Source organism: Labrus bergylta, chromosome 23, assembly GCF_963930695.1.
Source record: "Labrus bergylta chromosome 23, fLabBer1.1, whole genome shotgun sequence".
In the NCBI taxonomy this organism is placed as follows: Eukaryota; Metazoa; Chordata; class Actinopteri; order Labriformes; family Labridae; genus Labrus; species Labrus bergylta.
This window is the reverse complement of record NC_089217.1, coordinates 2,735,803-2,752,040: the sequence shown is the minus strand read 5'-3', so window position 1 is coordinate 2,752,040 and position 16,238 is coordinate 2,735,803. Positions and strand designations below refer to the sequence as shown.

The 16,238-nt window shown below is 42.5% G+C and overlaps 1 protein-coding gene across 7 annotated transcripts; it reads left to right on the top strand.

Moving 5' to 3' along the window:
* The first annotated feature begins 3,333 nt into the window (after positions 1-3,333).
* Positions 3,334-14,871, top strand: gata3 (GATA binding protein 3). 7 transcript variants are annotated; one of them, XM_065951290.1, is made up of 7 exons: positions 3,334-3,765; positions 3,897-4,284; positions 5,154-5,630; positions 7,749-7,805; positions 7,969-8,015; positions 10,015-10,140; positions 13,306-14,871. In XM_065951290.1, the coding sequence occupies exons 2-7, from the start codon at positions 4,050-4,052 to the stop codon at positions 13,582-13,584; spliced, it is 1,221 nt and encodes a 406-aa protein (XP_065807362.1). In that variant the 5' UTR covers positions 3,334-3,765; positions 3,897-4,049; the 3' UTR covers positions 13,585-14,871. The 7 variants fall into 7 exon arrangements, with proteins under 7 accessions (XP_065807362.1, XP_020507280.1, XP_020507276.1 ...); XM_020651620.3 differs by having other exon boundaries at positions 3,335-3,765; positions 5,154-5,687; XM_020651624.3 differs by lacking the exon at positions 7,969-8,015 and having other exon boundaries at positions 5,154-5,687; positions 7,749-7,894; positions 13,301-13,455.
* The last annotated feature ends 1,367 nt before the right edge of the window (positions 14,872-16,238 follow it).

Sequence of the window (16,238 nt, the reverse complement as noted above, 5' to 3'; positions counted from 1 at the left end):
CTCGATTTTAAATCATTCTAGGAAAATGCACTTCGGGTTTTTTTTCAAGTTTCAGGCGCAGAATTTGACGCCCTCGTTTTGTTGTGTTCTAAGAAGCCGAGTGTGTTCACATGGCTGACACAAGAGCAAAGACCAAAGACTGTCATTTTCTTGAAAAGACCAGAGAGGTCGACAGATGACTCACGGTGCATAAGAAGTGTAACATTTCAGCTAACTGACTGGTTTCAAAATGTAGCCAAGAAATGAAAATTGAACCCGTGAAATAGATCACAATTACACATCGTGTCACACAATGACTGGAGCCTGTAGCCCGGGTTATCGACACGGTTATATCAGACAACACCTGCAGCTTTTACACTCCTAATACTTCATCAGGCTAATTACTTAGCCTAGCCTTCACAATCCTGTATTTTCTGTTGTTTATTGTGTACCTTTTTTTTATTTACTTTGTGAAGACTAAAGGTTAATAAAGGTCGTGTTTATTTTGGACGCTTTATGAAAAATATAGGACACATTATGGACCAATAGCCAATCAAAGAGCTTGTTATAAAACAGCCTACAATGAAATATAAATAATACATTTTCTTTTAAATGTCTTTATATGTATTTTATTGTTACACTTTTACGAATAAACAGCTGACAAAAAGATACAAATGTAAATATTACGTCATGATTATGATAAGTATTATTGGTGGTACATTACTGATATAGTGCTTTATTATTGTTGTGTGATTTGATCTCATTGGCCAATCAGATGACATAAAGGAAATTATTATTCAAGTTGGAAATGTCAGTAATTGATGCAAACACACACACACACACACACACACACACACACACACACACACACACACACACACACACAGGAAGTTAAGGTACACACACGCGAACACACGTATACAAAGAGACGTTATCTTAAACATTTCATCCCACACACACACACACACACACACACACACACACACACACACACACACACAGGCAGTGGAATAATCCGTTCGTGTCTTAAATTCACAGCCGCAGTGTGTAGAAAAAAGAAAGTGTGCCATGTCGTGATTGTAATCAAAGCATGGCTGACATAATCACTCAGAAATTATCTCTTGCCATCACAGAGCCGGACTGGGCTTCTATGAATCAACCTTTACGCACGAAACGCAAGCGCTTCTATTTGTAGGCCATTAACTTCAAAAATAGACCCAGACCATCTCTCTCTCTCCCTCTCTCCCTCTCTCTCTCAGACACTGAGGGAGACAGAAAGCTGAAGCCACCGTTTCTCCCTCCGTTGGAGACAGTTTTCAGGATTATAAATGACAACTTTTTTAGAAGAGAGCCAGCCTGAATAAGCTCCGGCGTTATTGACACCGAGGCTTGGGGGGAATCAAGTCATGGGACGGCTTCCATGTCCCCATTCTCTAAGCTTTCGATACATCCAGTCAAGAAACAAAAAAAGCATAATCGGGATTTTAGGCTACATTTACCGTCATGTGTTTGCCTCTGAGCACCTATAACGGGGGACTTTGTGGATAATGGCCTCCGCGATACTTTTCAAGAGGATAATTACACGAGTCCGCTGACAGCTTGACAATGGCAGCTACAGCAGTTTGCATCCAAGTTCAGTCTCAGGTTTGCACTGCCTCTCTCTCTCTTTCTCTCTCTCTCTCCTTCTCCCTCCCTCCTTATCTATTTCCAGGTGTAGGGCTATCCTGGAGAGGAAAAATAGCAGGCTTTGCCAAGACTCCCTCAGTCTGAGCTCCCAGGAACAACCTCCAAATTAAAAAAAAATGACAAAATGATTCATGAATTTATCAAATAATAATGCTTTCATCACCTGAACCTCCCAGTTTTAAATCGTAGCTGTGAAAATATAACCTTAACAAGGAAATGATCCTGCTTTTTCAAAGGGTTATTAATGATCTATTTCATGCATTTTAGTCCCAGTGTATCCGCCCCCCCCCCCATTAAAACCCGACCATACCTGGTATTAGACGGTGACAGGATCATGCTGATACGTACGCGGTGCAAGGGGAAGGGCGTGCGCGCTCCCGCTGCCAAACACGCGCAATCTGTGTGTGAGAGAGAGAGAGAGAGAGAAAGAGGGTTCATTTCCTGACTTGTTTACACCGCGCGGTGACGTCACATCCAGTGGCGTCGCCGAGGCTGCCCCCACGACACACATTTACACACTCACACACACACACACGTATTCTACTATTACAATCTGGCAATGTGGAAGTGCACGGAGAAGTCAGACTTCTTTAGATATGGAATAGTTCCCCATGGAGAAGCCCCCTGTCCTGAGGTGAATTACGCGCACACAGGGTTAATTCCTCTGTGATTTAAGGGGGGGAAAGGTTGCCCTTTAAATTGTTCAAATATTAAACTTGCAAATAAGAAAAGATGAAAATCGAAGGGGGGTTAAATCACTCCCTGTGCGCGCTATCGTGTTCCATTTAATGCACCGTTTTGAATAAATAATGACACGCTCCATTGTTGCTTGTCAGTCTGAGTCTCTGCAAGGTTACAGCGTGGATACTGGTGACTCCACTGACAGCCTTGAAGAAGCCTACATTAAGATCGTATTTATGAGCATATACTTTTTGAACTCTATAAGCTTCTGCGTCCTTGCTTTCACTTGCGAGGAGATCTGGGGGGGTTCAGGTTTTTTTTTTTTTTTTTTTTTTTTGGATGTTGCTTTTTTAGAATAATGTGGCTGTCACCGCGAGAGGACGCACTGTCACAATTTTAAGAGCGTGTGTGCATGTCCCGCAACCTGCCTTTGGCCCCCGAGCAACAGGCTCTGCATGCTGCAGCCTCTTACTACGACTGTGCACAGAGAAAGTGAAGCACCAGGGCAGATCTGAAACAAAAATGCACCACAAATATTTGTATTTTTTAGGGTTAGCGTATTTTTCCTTTTCTTTTAAATATAGTATATAATAGAAAACATAGTACTTTTATTGTTTCTATGTATACATGTTCCCCTTTCTATGTTTATTTGGCATACTTTTATTTACGTTACGTTCATGTACGTAAGTATCTTTAAATGTAGACCTTATTAAAAGAAAAGACGTAATTACTCTGCACCCTTTGGGATGCTTTCATGCGTAATTTAGGTGGAAGCTTTATCAGGCCTATTAAAAAGATCCTCATTTTAATAACATCTTTTTTTGGCAAGGTCATAGAAAAAAAAAGAATAATCTTGCAGCACTTACTTTCTGCATCTCTCCTTGGCCCCACGTTATATTCAATTAGGGCAAGGCCCCTCCCCTTAACTGATGACACTGACAGACCCTCCTTAAGTTGCGTCGCGCCACAGCTGTCTGCAAGCATTGAGCTGCCTGGCGCCATCCTGAAAGAATGCCTTCACTGTAAAAAAAAAAAAAAAAAAAGAGAAAAAAAGAGAGAGAGAGAGAGAGAGAGAGGGCAGCTAGAGAGAGAGAGTGAGAGAGAAAGAGAGGTAGAGCAAGGGTGAGCGAGCACGAGCCACACAGACGAGAGGGGAAAGAGAGAGAGAGAGGAGTTAATGGAGAGAGAGAGAAGCTACAACTGCGCACAAACACAGATTTGATCAGTGAGTTTAACTTGCTGGTGCTGGTCAGAGTGCGGTGAAGTCTCCGCTGCGCTCCTGCAAAATCTCTACTTGTTGAGCTGAAACACTGAATTCTTTTTTGTTTTTTTTTTCAAAGAAGGAAGAAGTTCAGGAACTCTGCGTTGGACTGGATTCCGTTTTTGGACGTATTTATTTTGGTGCATTTGTAATGTGGGGTATGTTTCGTGTTTATTCATTTTAAGGGTAAAACTGACTTAAAGCTTGCCTGTTTTAATCGTGCTGCATGTGAGAAAAACAAAACAAAACCTAAGATTATGAGACATTAAATTCTCTTCTCTGTCTCCAGGTGATCGGAAGCACGCGCGGAACCTGTGGATTTAACATAAATAAACGGATTTTGGACTGATTCTTTTCTTATCTTGTGACTCGTACCGGTTTGCATGAACATTTGCTGAAGAAGAAAAAAACAACAACCCGCAAAACACACACAGAAAAAAGCATGGAAGTAAGTGCGGATCAGCCACGATGGATGAGCCATCATCCCGCGGTGTTGAACGAGCAGCATCCCGGCTCACATCACCCGGGCCTCGGCCACTCATACATGGACCCTTCGCAGTATCCCCTCGCTGACGATGTGGATGTACTCTTTAATATCGATGGACAGGGGAACCACGTCTCTCCGTACTATGGAAACTCTGTCCGAGCCGTCCAGAGGTACCCTCCTCCTCCTCACAGTAAGTACAAAAAAAAACCGGCCTCTTTAAGGCCTTTTATTTATTTAATAACGAGCACGTTATCCTGTTTAGACCATTCCGCGTAACTTAAACCCTACAGCAAATATTAAACGACAGACTGACGTATTTGGAATTATTTGTTTAATCTGACTGTGAAGCCGGGGCCAGGTTTCGGTTTTGGCCTGAGTGTTTTTCTGGAAAAACATGAGAGTGTTGTGAAACCACGCCGTAAATATGCATGGTTTACCTCGAGTCTGTTCTTTGGTTTCTATCACAAATCTAAACTTCACAAGCACTGAATCACATCCGAAATGTCAAAGAAATGGCTCGACAAGTATCGTGCGTAAAAAAATGTTTTCTGGATCAAGCGAGTGTTTATTCTAACACTCGTGTTGACACGTAAAATATTATTTTAGTAATTGGTTAGCAGCATGTTTGCACAATATTTAGCTTTATTGTTGAGTGCTATTCGTGCGTAGTGAAGTCTTTTGTGGAGTTCCCCTTATTGTAGAATTTAACTTCCTCAGCAATCAATCATGACGTGGAGTTTTAGGAGTGTTTTTACGTGCAGGTTGTTGCCTTCAAGGCCTGCAGAATGAAAAAGACAAAAGGTTAAAATCACATACGTAGAAATGTAGTTTTAAAAGGCAGTTTCACCTCTCATGAAAGTATTATGGAGGCTGATTAATTGAGAGTTTTGTGTTGAGAGTAAAACAATTAAAAGCGTAAATCTGTGCGTAAAAGTGTTCTGTCTTTTGGCTGAAACGTGAATGTTATTTTTCTGAATATGAAATGCATGAATGTGTTTGTTCGCTGTTGAGCGTGGAGAGCAGCTCGTAATGTGTTCCTGTGTTTCTGTGCTGCTTCAGGTAGCCAGGTGTGCCGTCCCTCATTACTGCACGGCTCTCTGCCCTGGCTGGAGGGGAGCAAAGGCATCGCGCCGCACCACAGCACTTCTCCCTGGAACCTGAGCCCCTTCCCCAAGAACCCCCTGCACCACGGCTCCCCGGCAGGCCTGTCCGTCTACCCCCCGTCCTCCTCCTCCTCTCTGTCCACCGGCCACACCAGCCCGCACCTCTTCACGTTCCCCCCCACCCCTCCTAAAGACGTGTCCCCGGACCCGGGCATATCCACCCCCGGCTCAAGCAGCTCGGTGCGGCAGGAGGATAAAGAGTGCATAAAGTACCAGGTGACCCTGGCCGAGAGTATGAAACTGGAGTCAGCTCACAGCCGGAGCGTGGCATCAATCGGAGCAGGGTCATCCTCTGCCCACCACCCCATCGCCACATACCCATCCTATGTCCCCGAATACGGCCCAGGCCTCTTCCCACCAAGTAGCCTGATAGGTGGGTCATCTTCTAGTTATGGTTCCAAAACAAGACCAAAAACAAGGTCCTGTTCAGGTAGGCGTGCGCTTTATTACATTCCCTTTTGATCTAACATTATATTCCCCAGATTTGCAGGCGTAATGATCAGCCATGTTTAATCTCATACTTAAAAAAAAAAAAATGCCCACGAGGAGCTCATTCATCCCTCACTTGAAAAAGAAAAAGCTCCCAATATGGAGCTTAAAGGCCAAACCTTGAATTCTTTAGAGACGCATCAAAATGCCTCAGAGCTTTTTCTTTCATCATCTGATAATAAAAATATGAATAAAAGCAAATTAATTTACAGTTAAGATTAGAATGTGTTTAAAAGCACAACACAATTTAAAATGAATTTAATCAACTAAATAAATACTAAATAAATTATAAAGATGAAATAAAACTTTTTTTTTGTCTTCGACCTATTTGGATATTTTCCCAACAAAATCAAATCCCGATGAAAGTAAACGAGTCCATGGCCAAATGCTGTGATTAATTGAGGTCATTTTTTTTCCACCTTCCTCTACACCAACACACAGAGAGAAACAGAGACAGAGGGGGGAAGCCAGCTCTCTGGGCTGTGTCGCCCCGTTTATATGTTTAAGATAATCCCATTACTGTCAGACCAGTGCGCGCCACAGTTGCATTGTTTACCCAGCGGTTCAGCACCGGATGCTGCATGTTCATTCACTGGGAAAAAAGCGGGGTGAACCGTCGCCCATGGCAGAGAGCACGAACCTGCACCGAGAGAGAGAGACAGACAGACAGACAGAGATATATGACTATTTGTGCAGAAGAAGAAGAGGGCTGGTAATTATTTTTAAGGTTATGTCTGCAGCTGAAAACCCAGTTTGCAGTAATGAGATTAATATCAGCGCTTTTGATGGGAGTATAGAAAACAGTGGATTATCTGATGCATATCATCGGGATTATTCTGCATCATACACTAATGCAAATCAAGATTTTTAATTCGAGGATAATATGAGATAATGTTCATTTAAAGATATGAGCTTTCCCTTTTAAACTTGAGGAGAATTAAGCGTTTATTTGAAAGCTAAATTGTGCATTACACAAAAAAACGTACATTGCAAAAGCCTGCATTAAAATAAAAAGAAAAGAAAATGTCAAGTCGTGAACATTGGATGAGTTCCTGTTTGATTCGAGCAGCAGTAAAGAAGCACTTGTCCAGGTTGCCTGCATGTCTATCACATCTAACACAACACATTTATCTCTCCCTCTTTTCTTTTCTGTGAGTCTGTGAAGGAGAAGTCTGTTTTTGCAGCTCGGGTAGAAAAAAAAAAAAGGGGAAGTGCGGCTGCATGAAAATGCAAAAAAGGCTCTCGGCGTGAGCACAAAAGCACTGTGTGAGAGTCTCTGCTTTCAAATAATGTGGCAGCTCCACTTGTTTCAGTTTCAGGGCCCCCTTTCTCTCTCTCTCTCTGCTCTATAATCAAACTGTTAGTGCGCGGCTCACCTGTCGGTGTCACTAGAGAAGTGCCAGTCAAAGCCCCTCAATCGTTCAAAACAAAAGGACACAGCCCTTTATAAAAACTGTTATACACACAGCCGAATTACTCAATAGAGTTATTTAGATTGTACATACTGATAAATTAGCTGATAAGATAAAGAAAAAAATGTCTGTTATGAATAAAACATTTTAAATGGTCGAAAACCAGATGGCATTTTGCAGTTTTAAAAAAAACTCAGCTTGAAGATTTTGTGGTTTATGAAAAGATTAAGGACCTTAACACTGATGCTGTTTTCACAACAACACCAACCACATGTTTTCAAGTGTGCGTGAGTGTGTGTGTGTGTGGTTGTATGTGTGTGTGTGAAAAATAAAATACTTGCTGCAGAAAATCAATGCATATGTTTGCAATAATGTATTACTGCTGATGTTGAAAATGTAGCATGATGCATTGTGCATGATGTATAACATTTGTTTAGCTATTTTCTCTGACTTATAACCTTTTTTATTTCCATCTTATTTACATGCATGATGAAATGTTTATTTTATATTTTAAAAAAGGGATCAACTGACCAGGGTGTGTCCATGTTTTGTGTGTACGTGTGTGTGTGTGTGTGTGTGTGCTCTTGCAGAAGGTAGAGAGTGTGTAAACTGCGGGGCCACGTCGACTCCGCTGTGGAGGCGGGACGGTACGGGTCACTATCTGTGTAACGCCTGCGGACTCTATCACAAGATGAACGGGCAGAATCGCCCTCTCATCAAGCCCAAGCGGCGGCTGGTACGTCTCCTCCACGTTCTCTTCTCTGTTGATGACATTCTCCGTCTCTCTCTCTGTTTTTTTCCCCTATCCAGGAAGAAGTAGGCCTATTAGCTGCAGGAAATTGACTCGACAAGTGCAGGTCTCTGTTTTCAGATACTACCATAGCAAAAAAACTGCACATTTTTTTTTTCTCCTTAAATGCAATGACGATGCTATTTTTTATTTGCAAGAATGTCATTGATTCACATCGTTTTAGCTACATATATGCCTCCTTTTAAAAGCTGCTTTATTGCAGTGAGGCTGCAGGCCTGCATTCATAGATCGAACCAAAAAAAGCTCCCATCATGTGCACATTTAGTATCAATTTAGGTAACGTTTTCAATTCATGTGGAGCTGTTGTGTTTTTGCAGGGAAAACCTCCCCTTTCATGTCATCATAGCTTGTTAGAGGAGTTCCCCCTCTGCCTTCTTATTAAAAAAAAAATCTTCATGGCTGCAAAGTGCAGTCCAGCCCCATGCACGCTCTGGACCTCCATAATGTGAAAAGCCGGCTTCCCAGGAAAGGGCTGCCGGATATCTGAGCAGCGCAGATAAGTCGCTTTTAACAACACAAGCCCCGCTTCCCCAGTCAAAACATGCATGGTGCTGCAGAGACCCCAGCCGGGCCAGACACACAAGTCACGACTCCACATTTGTTAGTGTTATATCATCAAATTAAAGATTATGATCAGATGAGGGTAACTGCAACGCCAAAGTGACTTTGTAGATTTTATTTGGAGGGAAAATATGAGAGAAAAATTGCAACAAAAAAAAACAGAAAGTGACACCAGAGGAGAATTTATGATCACTATTTACCCTGATGTGTCTTCAAAACGTCAAATATGACCAATTTGGTGTAAAAATATAAATGATAAAGTAGCAAAATAGCATAAGTGTGCATAAAAAATAAAAAAAAGTATTTAAAAAAAAAAATCACAAAAGCACAGAAGAATAAACGAATTACACGCAGACTTTAACACACGCCTCATATAAAGACGTAACAGGGTTTATTGGTTATTCACAGCACACAGCAGCAGCAGCAGCAGGGGTTATTAGGCCACCACATGTGTATAATTGGAAATCCCTCCGAGAGATAATGTAGTCCTTTAACGTGAGCGTGTCCTCTGCGGTCACCTGTCTATCGATTTTTTTTTTTTTTTTAGAGATTATAACATCAATGTCAAAGGCACTGCAGCAGACAGGCAAGGCAGCTAAATCCATGAGAAGACACGACTTTCACTGTGTCAGGATGAAGGGAAAAAAACCTCAGCTTTCAGCCTGCAGCGAAGCCAAAAATAAACATTTTGTTTATATCGTGCTTTTAATTTGCGTGCAATTATTACAAATAATTCACTGCTTTAGATATTCATATTTACCCCCCTCCCCCCTCCTCCCCAAAAAGCCTGCTCCTATATATAACACAAGACCCTTTATAATCGATACCAACTCGTTCAGGCCCCATTTTCCCTTCTTTTCTTTCTTTCCATGTGAATTGTTTTAGAGGTCGACAGTTAAAACAAGCTACGCACTTAAAAGAGGGAGGGGGAGGGAGGGAGGGGGGTTTAATCAGATTTAATAGCTCTCCCATTTCAAGGCACTGCTTTTATGTCTTCTGTAAATATTTATTCTGCACGGAGGTATGCAGCTCTATGGCGCTATTTTTAGCCTCGAGTGAAAGCAGCTCAGTTTTTTTTTTTTAGGTATTTCTGTCTTTATTTTTCAGCTTCTAGTTAATGCAAATAATAATGGATGAGTGTAAATGCAGTCAAATAAAAGCATGCTTTTTATGGTTTCTTACATGGATTTTGCACAACACACGTGCCTAAAATAGTTTCATTTGTGCTTTTATTTATTGGTGGCAGTTTTAGATCATGTAAATGTCATGTGCATTATCCTCATGCATACAGGGCTTCTAGAAGAAAATAAAAACATTCTATTTATTGAAATAAATATTGCAAACGCATATTTGATTGGCATTATAAGACAATTTGAAGCCCTGTTTTCGTGTTATATTTGTGAGAATTAAAGTCGATGTTGGTTGGGGTTATTTCGCGGGTCATCTGACCTTTTCGTGTCCTCTCTCTGTGTGTCGTCGTGCAGTCCGCAGCTCGACGGGCGGGGACGTCATGCGCAAACTGTCAAACGACAACGACGACGCTGTGGCGGAGAAACGCCAACGGGGACCCGGTGTGCAACGCCTGCGGCCTCTACTACAAACTGCACAATGTAAGTAGAAAATACCTCCATGAATATTTTCTTTTCACACACCTGCATCTTCCTTTTTCTCCTCACGTCCTGCCGGGCAACCTTCCTTCCTTCCTTCCTTCCTCCCTCCTCCTCTGAATATTTATCTGACTCGTCCCCTGCAGAGGCTTTCCGGGGCCACGCTGATAACAAATACTGTAGAATTAATATGATTTATTGGCAGTAAGTGCGAATCTAAAATGTATAAGAGCGGAGTGAACTAAGCCCGCAGCCTGCCGTCGTTTTGAATATTAAAGAAGGAGGGGGCTTAATTAAAATTCCATTAATTTCCAGGCCGACTTTTCTTCCCCCCCTCCCCCCCCCCTCTGACCACCAATCCAGTCTGACTCGTTTTGGGTCGCCTCAACACATCACTTCACATCCTCCATCTGAAAACCCAGGGGACTACTTTATCCCCCCTCCCACCCCCTTCCTCATTTGTGCTGCACAGAGCTGTCACTCTAAATCAGCACTACATTGTAGTTCAAACTATTAATAAACAACAACACAAAGCAGGCTAATTATAGCTCATATTTACTCCTGTCAGCAACTGCACATTTTATTTTTGACTTTGCAGGAAGTGGCTACAGATACTTTTGTAAGAAATGACTCAAAGTACTTTTTAATTTAGGAAACAGTGTAAACGCACCGGCTGGGAAATGTAGTCCCAGTATGAAGTGTAAAAGTCGACATCCTATTTGGGAGATTATTTCAAATCGATCACTTGACATTTGAAATAAATATTAAAAACAACGATCTGATGGGAAATATTGAACCTTAAGTTCAGAAGTGTTTTGACTTGTTTTGGTCACATTCTGTCTGTTAGTGAGGGACGTGCACTCATGATGTCTTTGTCATGCGTTAGTTTCATTCCTTCAGTTTTGAAGCTGTGACAAGAGGAGAAAATGATGCACAATAAGTATTAACTGATCACTGATTTATCCTGAAATGCACGGCAGCTAAAGTTGGGAGTCTGTTTTTTGGAAATGCAAGGAAACAAAAGTAGAGGAATGTGTTCAAATGTAGAAGTTAGAATCAAAAAAAGTAGTAAAAAAATGATGCGATTTGGAAAGTAGTGTGCATAAACGCAAAAAGTAAAAGATAACTGTGCTGAAATGCAGGAAAGATAAAAGTGAAGAGGCTGTTTTTAAATTGAAAGCAGAGAGATGTGTGTAAAAATGGAGAGGGTAAAAGTGAAGAGTCGTCAGTAAAATAAATACTCTGTCCCGAAGTAGAGGAAGACAGTATCTGTACTTTCTAAGAGAGTACTCCCGGTTCAATCTTTGTCCCGGTTTACTTTTAGTCTCATACTTTTTTGTGAGTGCAGACGGGGAAAAAGGGAAGAAGAAGAAGAAGAAGAAGAAGAATATTTCCTTGTCGCGTATTAGCATCTGAACTGACCCCGACCTCTGGGGCGTAATTGGGAAGTTTGTTTTGGTAAATCCAGACTTCTGTTTTGGATTTCTCCCTTTGAAACAAATTCCACATTCTTCATGGAGAGTTCAGTGCGTGTGTGTGTCCCAAAAAACACCTGATGGAAGCAGCCTGTTGTCCCGCTCACTTTTGAGATAAGAAGCTAACTCAGTCGGTCTCTTTTTAAGTTATCAGGGGAGTTTTTGAAGGTCTGACTTTTTTGTTTTAAGCGCTTGTGAGGTTTCAGGTGTTGGAGAGGATGTGAGAGGCTGTGTGTGTTTTGCTGCGGCGGTCATTGACTGAAAATCACTTTTGGCTGACTTTTTTTGTTTGTTTGAAGTCTCGCGGGCGGAGGCGGTGGCCTGAGCGCAGTCCGGAGGCCCTGAGGTTTCCTCTGCGAGACATCTCAGGCATCAAAGAGGGCCTGAGCGGGGCTTTAGGTGGGCGTAGAGCTGGAATGGAGGCAGACGAGGCAAAGAGAGTGAAACCACAGATCTCTGCCCTTTGCTAATCATCTAGGCCACTCTGTAAAAAAAAAAAAAAAAAAGAAGAAGAGAGTCTCAGACAACGAGGAAGAAGAAATCCCCGCTCCCATTTCCCCGGGAAAGAAAGATCAGGAAGCCAGTCGGCCTCATCCACCTCCCCCTCGTAATCCTGCCCACAGTCCCGAATTCCATCATCCAGGCTCTCGTTCTCGGTGCTAAACCGATGCTGGAATACGGCAGCTGGGGCCATTTTGGCCAGGAGAAGGCAGGGCCGAGCGGTTGAGGAGGAGGAGGAGGGTGAGAGAGAGAGAGAGAGAGAGAGAGAGAGAGAGAGAGAGAGAGAGAGAGAGAGAGGAGAAGTTGGCGGTCGTCCTTGCCATGTGTCTCTGTGGTCGACTGGCTCGCACATGAGCTGCCAGACACTCTCTCCGTCTCTTCCTCCATCCTTCCCTTTTTTTCTTTCTCTGTTTCTTTCTGGCATGGACGCAGACTCGGATACACTTCAGCCTGCACACAAAACACTGCTACACACACACACACACACACACGTAAACAATCTTATGGTTCAGGACGGGACAGTCACATTGGGTTATAATGGGACATGTCAATATGTCTCCCTGAAAAACCCAGAATCTGCCTGAGAGGACGTTTAACATCCACATTCTTACCTCTCTTTTGATCATTACTTCACTCAAGCTCCCACAAACACAAATTTAATTCTCAGGGTTTTTCTTTTTCTTTTGCACCTTTATGCCAGTATTCTGCTCAACAACCAAAACAAACAGTTGTTATAGGCATCCATTGTGACAGTTTGAGATTTTAGTACCTGGAAATATGAAGAGAATGTTGATTTTCCATCCTGAAATGGGGAGTTTATGGATTTAGCGTCCAATGAAAAGCTCTCAGATTTTGTATCTTTGCGCAAATCGTAGCTAATGACAAAGGAGCTAGCAAGCTGTTTAGCATCCTTTTTGATTCTGAATATTGTTGTGTTTTTGGTTAAACTTGACAGAAAAAGGGAAACTTCAAACACCAATCACTGATTTGATAAAATCCTCCTTTGAGTCTAAAGCAGGAACAAATGTAAAATCTGTGGAGTGAATTCGCTCTCTGCTAGCTAGCTTGCCGTTTCCATGGGAACTTTTAAGCGCTCCCTGCAGGTGTACTTTCCCGTCTCGCAAGCAAACAAATGTCTTTTCTGCGACTTAAATACTAACCTGCCTTCTTCTCTGTCTCCTTTCGAGAGCAGATCAACCGACCTCTGACCATGAAGAAGGAAGGCATCCAGACCCGGAACAGGAAGATGTCCAGCAAGTCCAAGAAGAGCAAAAAGTCCCACGACAGCATGGACGACTTCTCCAAGAGCCTGATGGACAAGAGCAGCTCCTTCAGCCCGGCCGCCCTCTCCCGCCACATGTCCTCCTTCCCCCCCTTCTCGCACTCCGGCCACATGCTGAGCACCCCGACACCCATGCACCCTTCCTTCGCCCCCCACCACCCCTCCAGTATGGTCACAGCTATGGGTTAGAGACCTGCAACCCCCCCCCCCCCCTCACCACTTTAACCCCCCTCGGTACCTCTGCTGACCTGCTCTCACTTCCTTTTAAAGACAAAATGAACTTTTCCCTCGAAGCCCCTCCCCCCTCCTCTCCCTGGCGAGCTGCGGTGCCACGACGACAGCCCTCCTTTTGTCTTCGGTTGTATCTTATTTTTATAAAAATCAAAGTGTACCTCTGCGATGTTGAACGCTTTGCAGACTTGACTTTTAACCTTTTTGGGCACACTGACCTCCGCACGAGGAAGAGTTTTTTTTTTTTTTTTTGTTCCTCCAGCGCGGGAGAGTAAAAAACATTTTCTCTCCCCCCCTCCTTAAAAAACCCCGCCACTGCTCTCCTCCCAGCTGATCCACACGATATAAAAAGGACCTCCATTTCTGTACAAAAAGCCATTTTTTTCCACACATCACCAAAAACAGACTTAAAAAAAAAAAAAAGAAACTGTTACTCTCGCCCTGAATTCCCAAACCCCGCCCTCTCTCCCTCTTCAACTCGCACCTGTGTAACAGGAACCCCCACCCGCCCCCCTGCCCCCACAAGCCCCTCCCCTTTCTTCTTCACCGAGGAGAGACAGACATTGAATATATTTGTACAAATTGTATGAAATACAGTACATTTAATGAAGACTTTTTAATTAAGTAAGAAGAAAAAAAAAGGAAAACATGCCCCCCGGGCAGCTAACGACGAGGAAAGGGTACGAGTCGCGGCAGGTGAAGAGGACGCCTTTTGGAGGAAAGAGAAAAAAGGGAGGAGAAAAAGAGAAAAGAGAGACTTTGAGAAGGGCAGGCCTCTGTTTTCGCCTGCGTGAATTGCGTTGCATTAAGTTTGCAGAGAGTCTGCAGCTCCGGCTGTTGGACGTCTCTCTTTTTTTTTTATTTTCTTTGGATGTGCTATAGGTCTCGGGCAATTGGTTTGTGTTGCACCTACACACACACACACACACACACATAAACACACACACGCACACACACACACACACACACTCTCACACACACCTGAAAGACTTTCTTCCTGCCCACAGATTATATGCATTGTGAAAAAAGTTCCTGTATTTGTTATTTGTATGTATAAAATCAGAGTACCAAAAATACGAAATAAACAAAGATGTAGAATTATTTCTTTATGTTATGCAGACTGAATGGTTGTAAAAATTTAATAATAATCACTAGTGTAAAATATGACTGCTTTTTTTGTTTCGTAATTTTTTTTTTTCCCCTCTTTGAAAATAATAAACTAGTTTAATCTCTGTTGACATGTTAGCGCTGTGGTCCGGAGCCCTCTTTTTTTCTGTGTGATCTTTGACACCCCACTCTTCACCCACAAAACAAGAAGCAGCAGCCGCCATCTTTATTTATTTATTATTTATTATTATTATTCGTATTTCTTTACCCAGCATTCACAGGGGCGGCTCACGCGAGGTCAGTTAGGACACAAACAGGAAGGAGCAGAAATAAACAGAGGGCGATGCAGGAACAAATCAAACAGCGGGGTCAGAGAGGCCAGCCCGGGCAGAAAGAGCTTTTTGTCTCATCGGACAGATTCATAAATACACAGAGAGCGACATGCAACACTGCACACACACACACACACACACACACACATCAAACAACTATCAGTCATTTAGAGCAGAGAAGGAAGCAGCATCATTTCAGACATTTCCTCAGACCTTAGATCGATTATCAAACTATTTATACACCAAGATGAGCACATGCTGACATCTGACATGTACAGTCATATCTGGAAGTTTTCAATCTTTTAAAAGGGAAAAAATAATGTAAAACATTTCATAAATAACTGAGCAATGTTGCTTTTTGTACGGCCCCTACTGCTGATAACATCAGTGTTGAGCCGGGGGAAGAAGAGGAACTATATGTTAGTTTGGAGAAATCTTTAGAAAACTTTTTGTTGTGCAAAAAAAAAAAAAACCCACCGGTCAAATACTTCTGTTTTTCTTTTTCAGACCACAAATAAACTTCACGGCCACATCACAATGCACCGCAGCAGTCTGTGTGTGACATGCAGCAGGGACGGGGGAGGAAACATGAAAAAAGTACCTCGGTTACTTTTGTTTGGACTGAGAATACGCTGCACTTAAGATGTTTTAAGATCTGGAAAACCAAACCTGACTCATTTTGAATTGAATGTATAGAATTCCTTTTTTTGACCACAGTCATGTTCAAGCCTAAATCTGATACAAATGTCTTTTTTTTTTCTATTGAATTAACATGTCAGGAGTGACATCAGATTGACTGCAGCATGCATACTGCTGACCACAGCACACAGGGTACTGGGTTGACTTTTTTTTCCCAGCGCAATTTGACTGGGACGATGCAATCTAACGCAGTCCTAAAACTGAGCATGACACTGATGCACAGTTTTTGCAGATTTTTAACATTTAGCATCCAGTAACATTAAACCACATAATTTCAAAAGACACAGTTAAATGCATACAGGACAACATAACAATGGAATTAAATAAAAGTGCATCATGCACCTGCGACACTCTGCAGATTCAAAGTGTTACAGCGGCTGTGAAGTCGTTTCTTAAGAGCTTTAAGGGTCTAAATCAGTGGCTCTCAACTGATCCAGCATCAGGACCAAACAACAACTCCACACAAACGTCTTT

Coding starts and splice junctions, on each gene's coding strand:
- gata3 (XM_020651616.3), top strand. CDS start 4,050: ATGGAAGTAAGTGCGGATCAGCCACGATGGATGAGCCATCATCCCGCG. Junction 5,688..7,748: donor AAAAACAAGGTCCTGTTCAG/GTAGGCGTGCGC, acceptor GTGCTCTTGCAG/AAGGTAGAGAGTGTGTAAAC. Junction 7,895..10,014: donor TCAAGCCCAAGCGGCGGCTG/GTACGTCTCCTC, acceptor GTCGTCGTGCAG/TCCGCAGCTCGACGGGCGGG.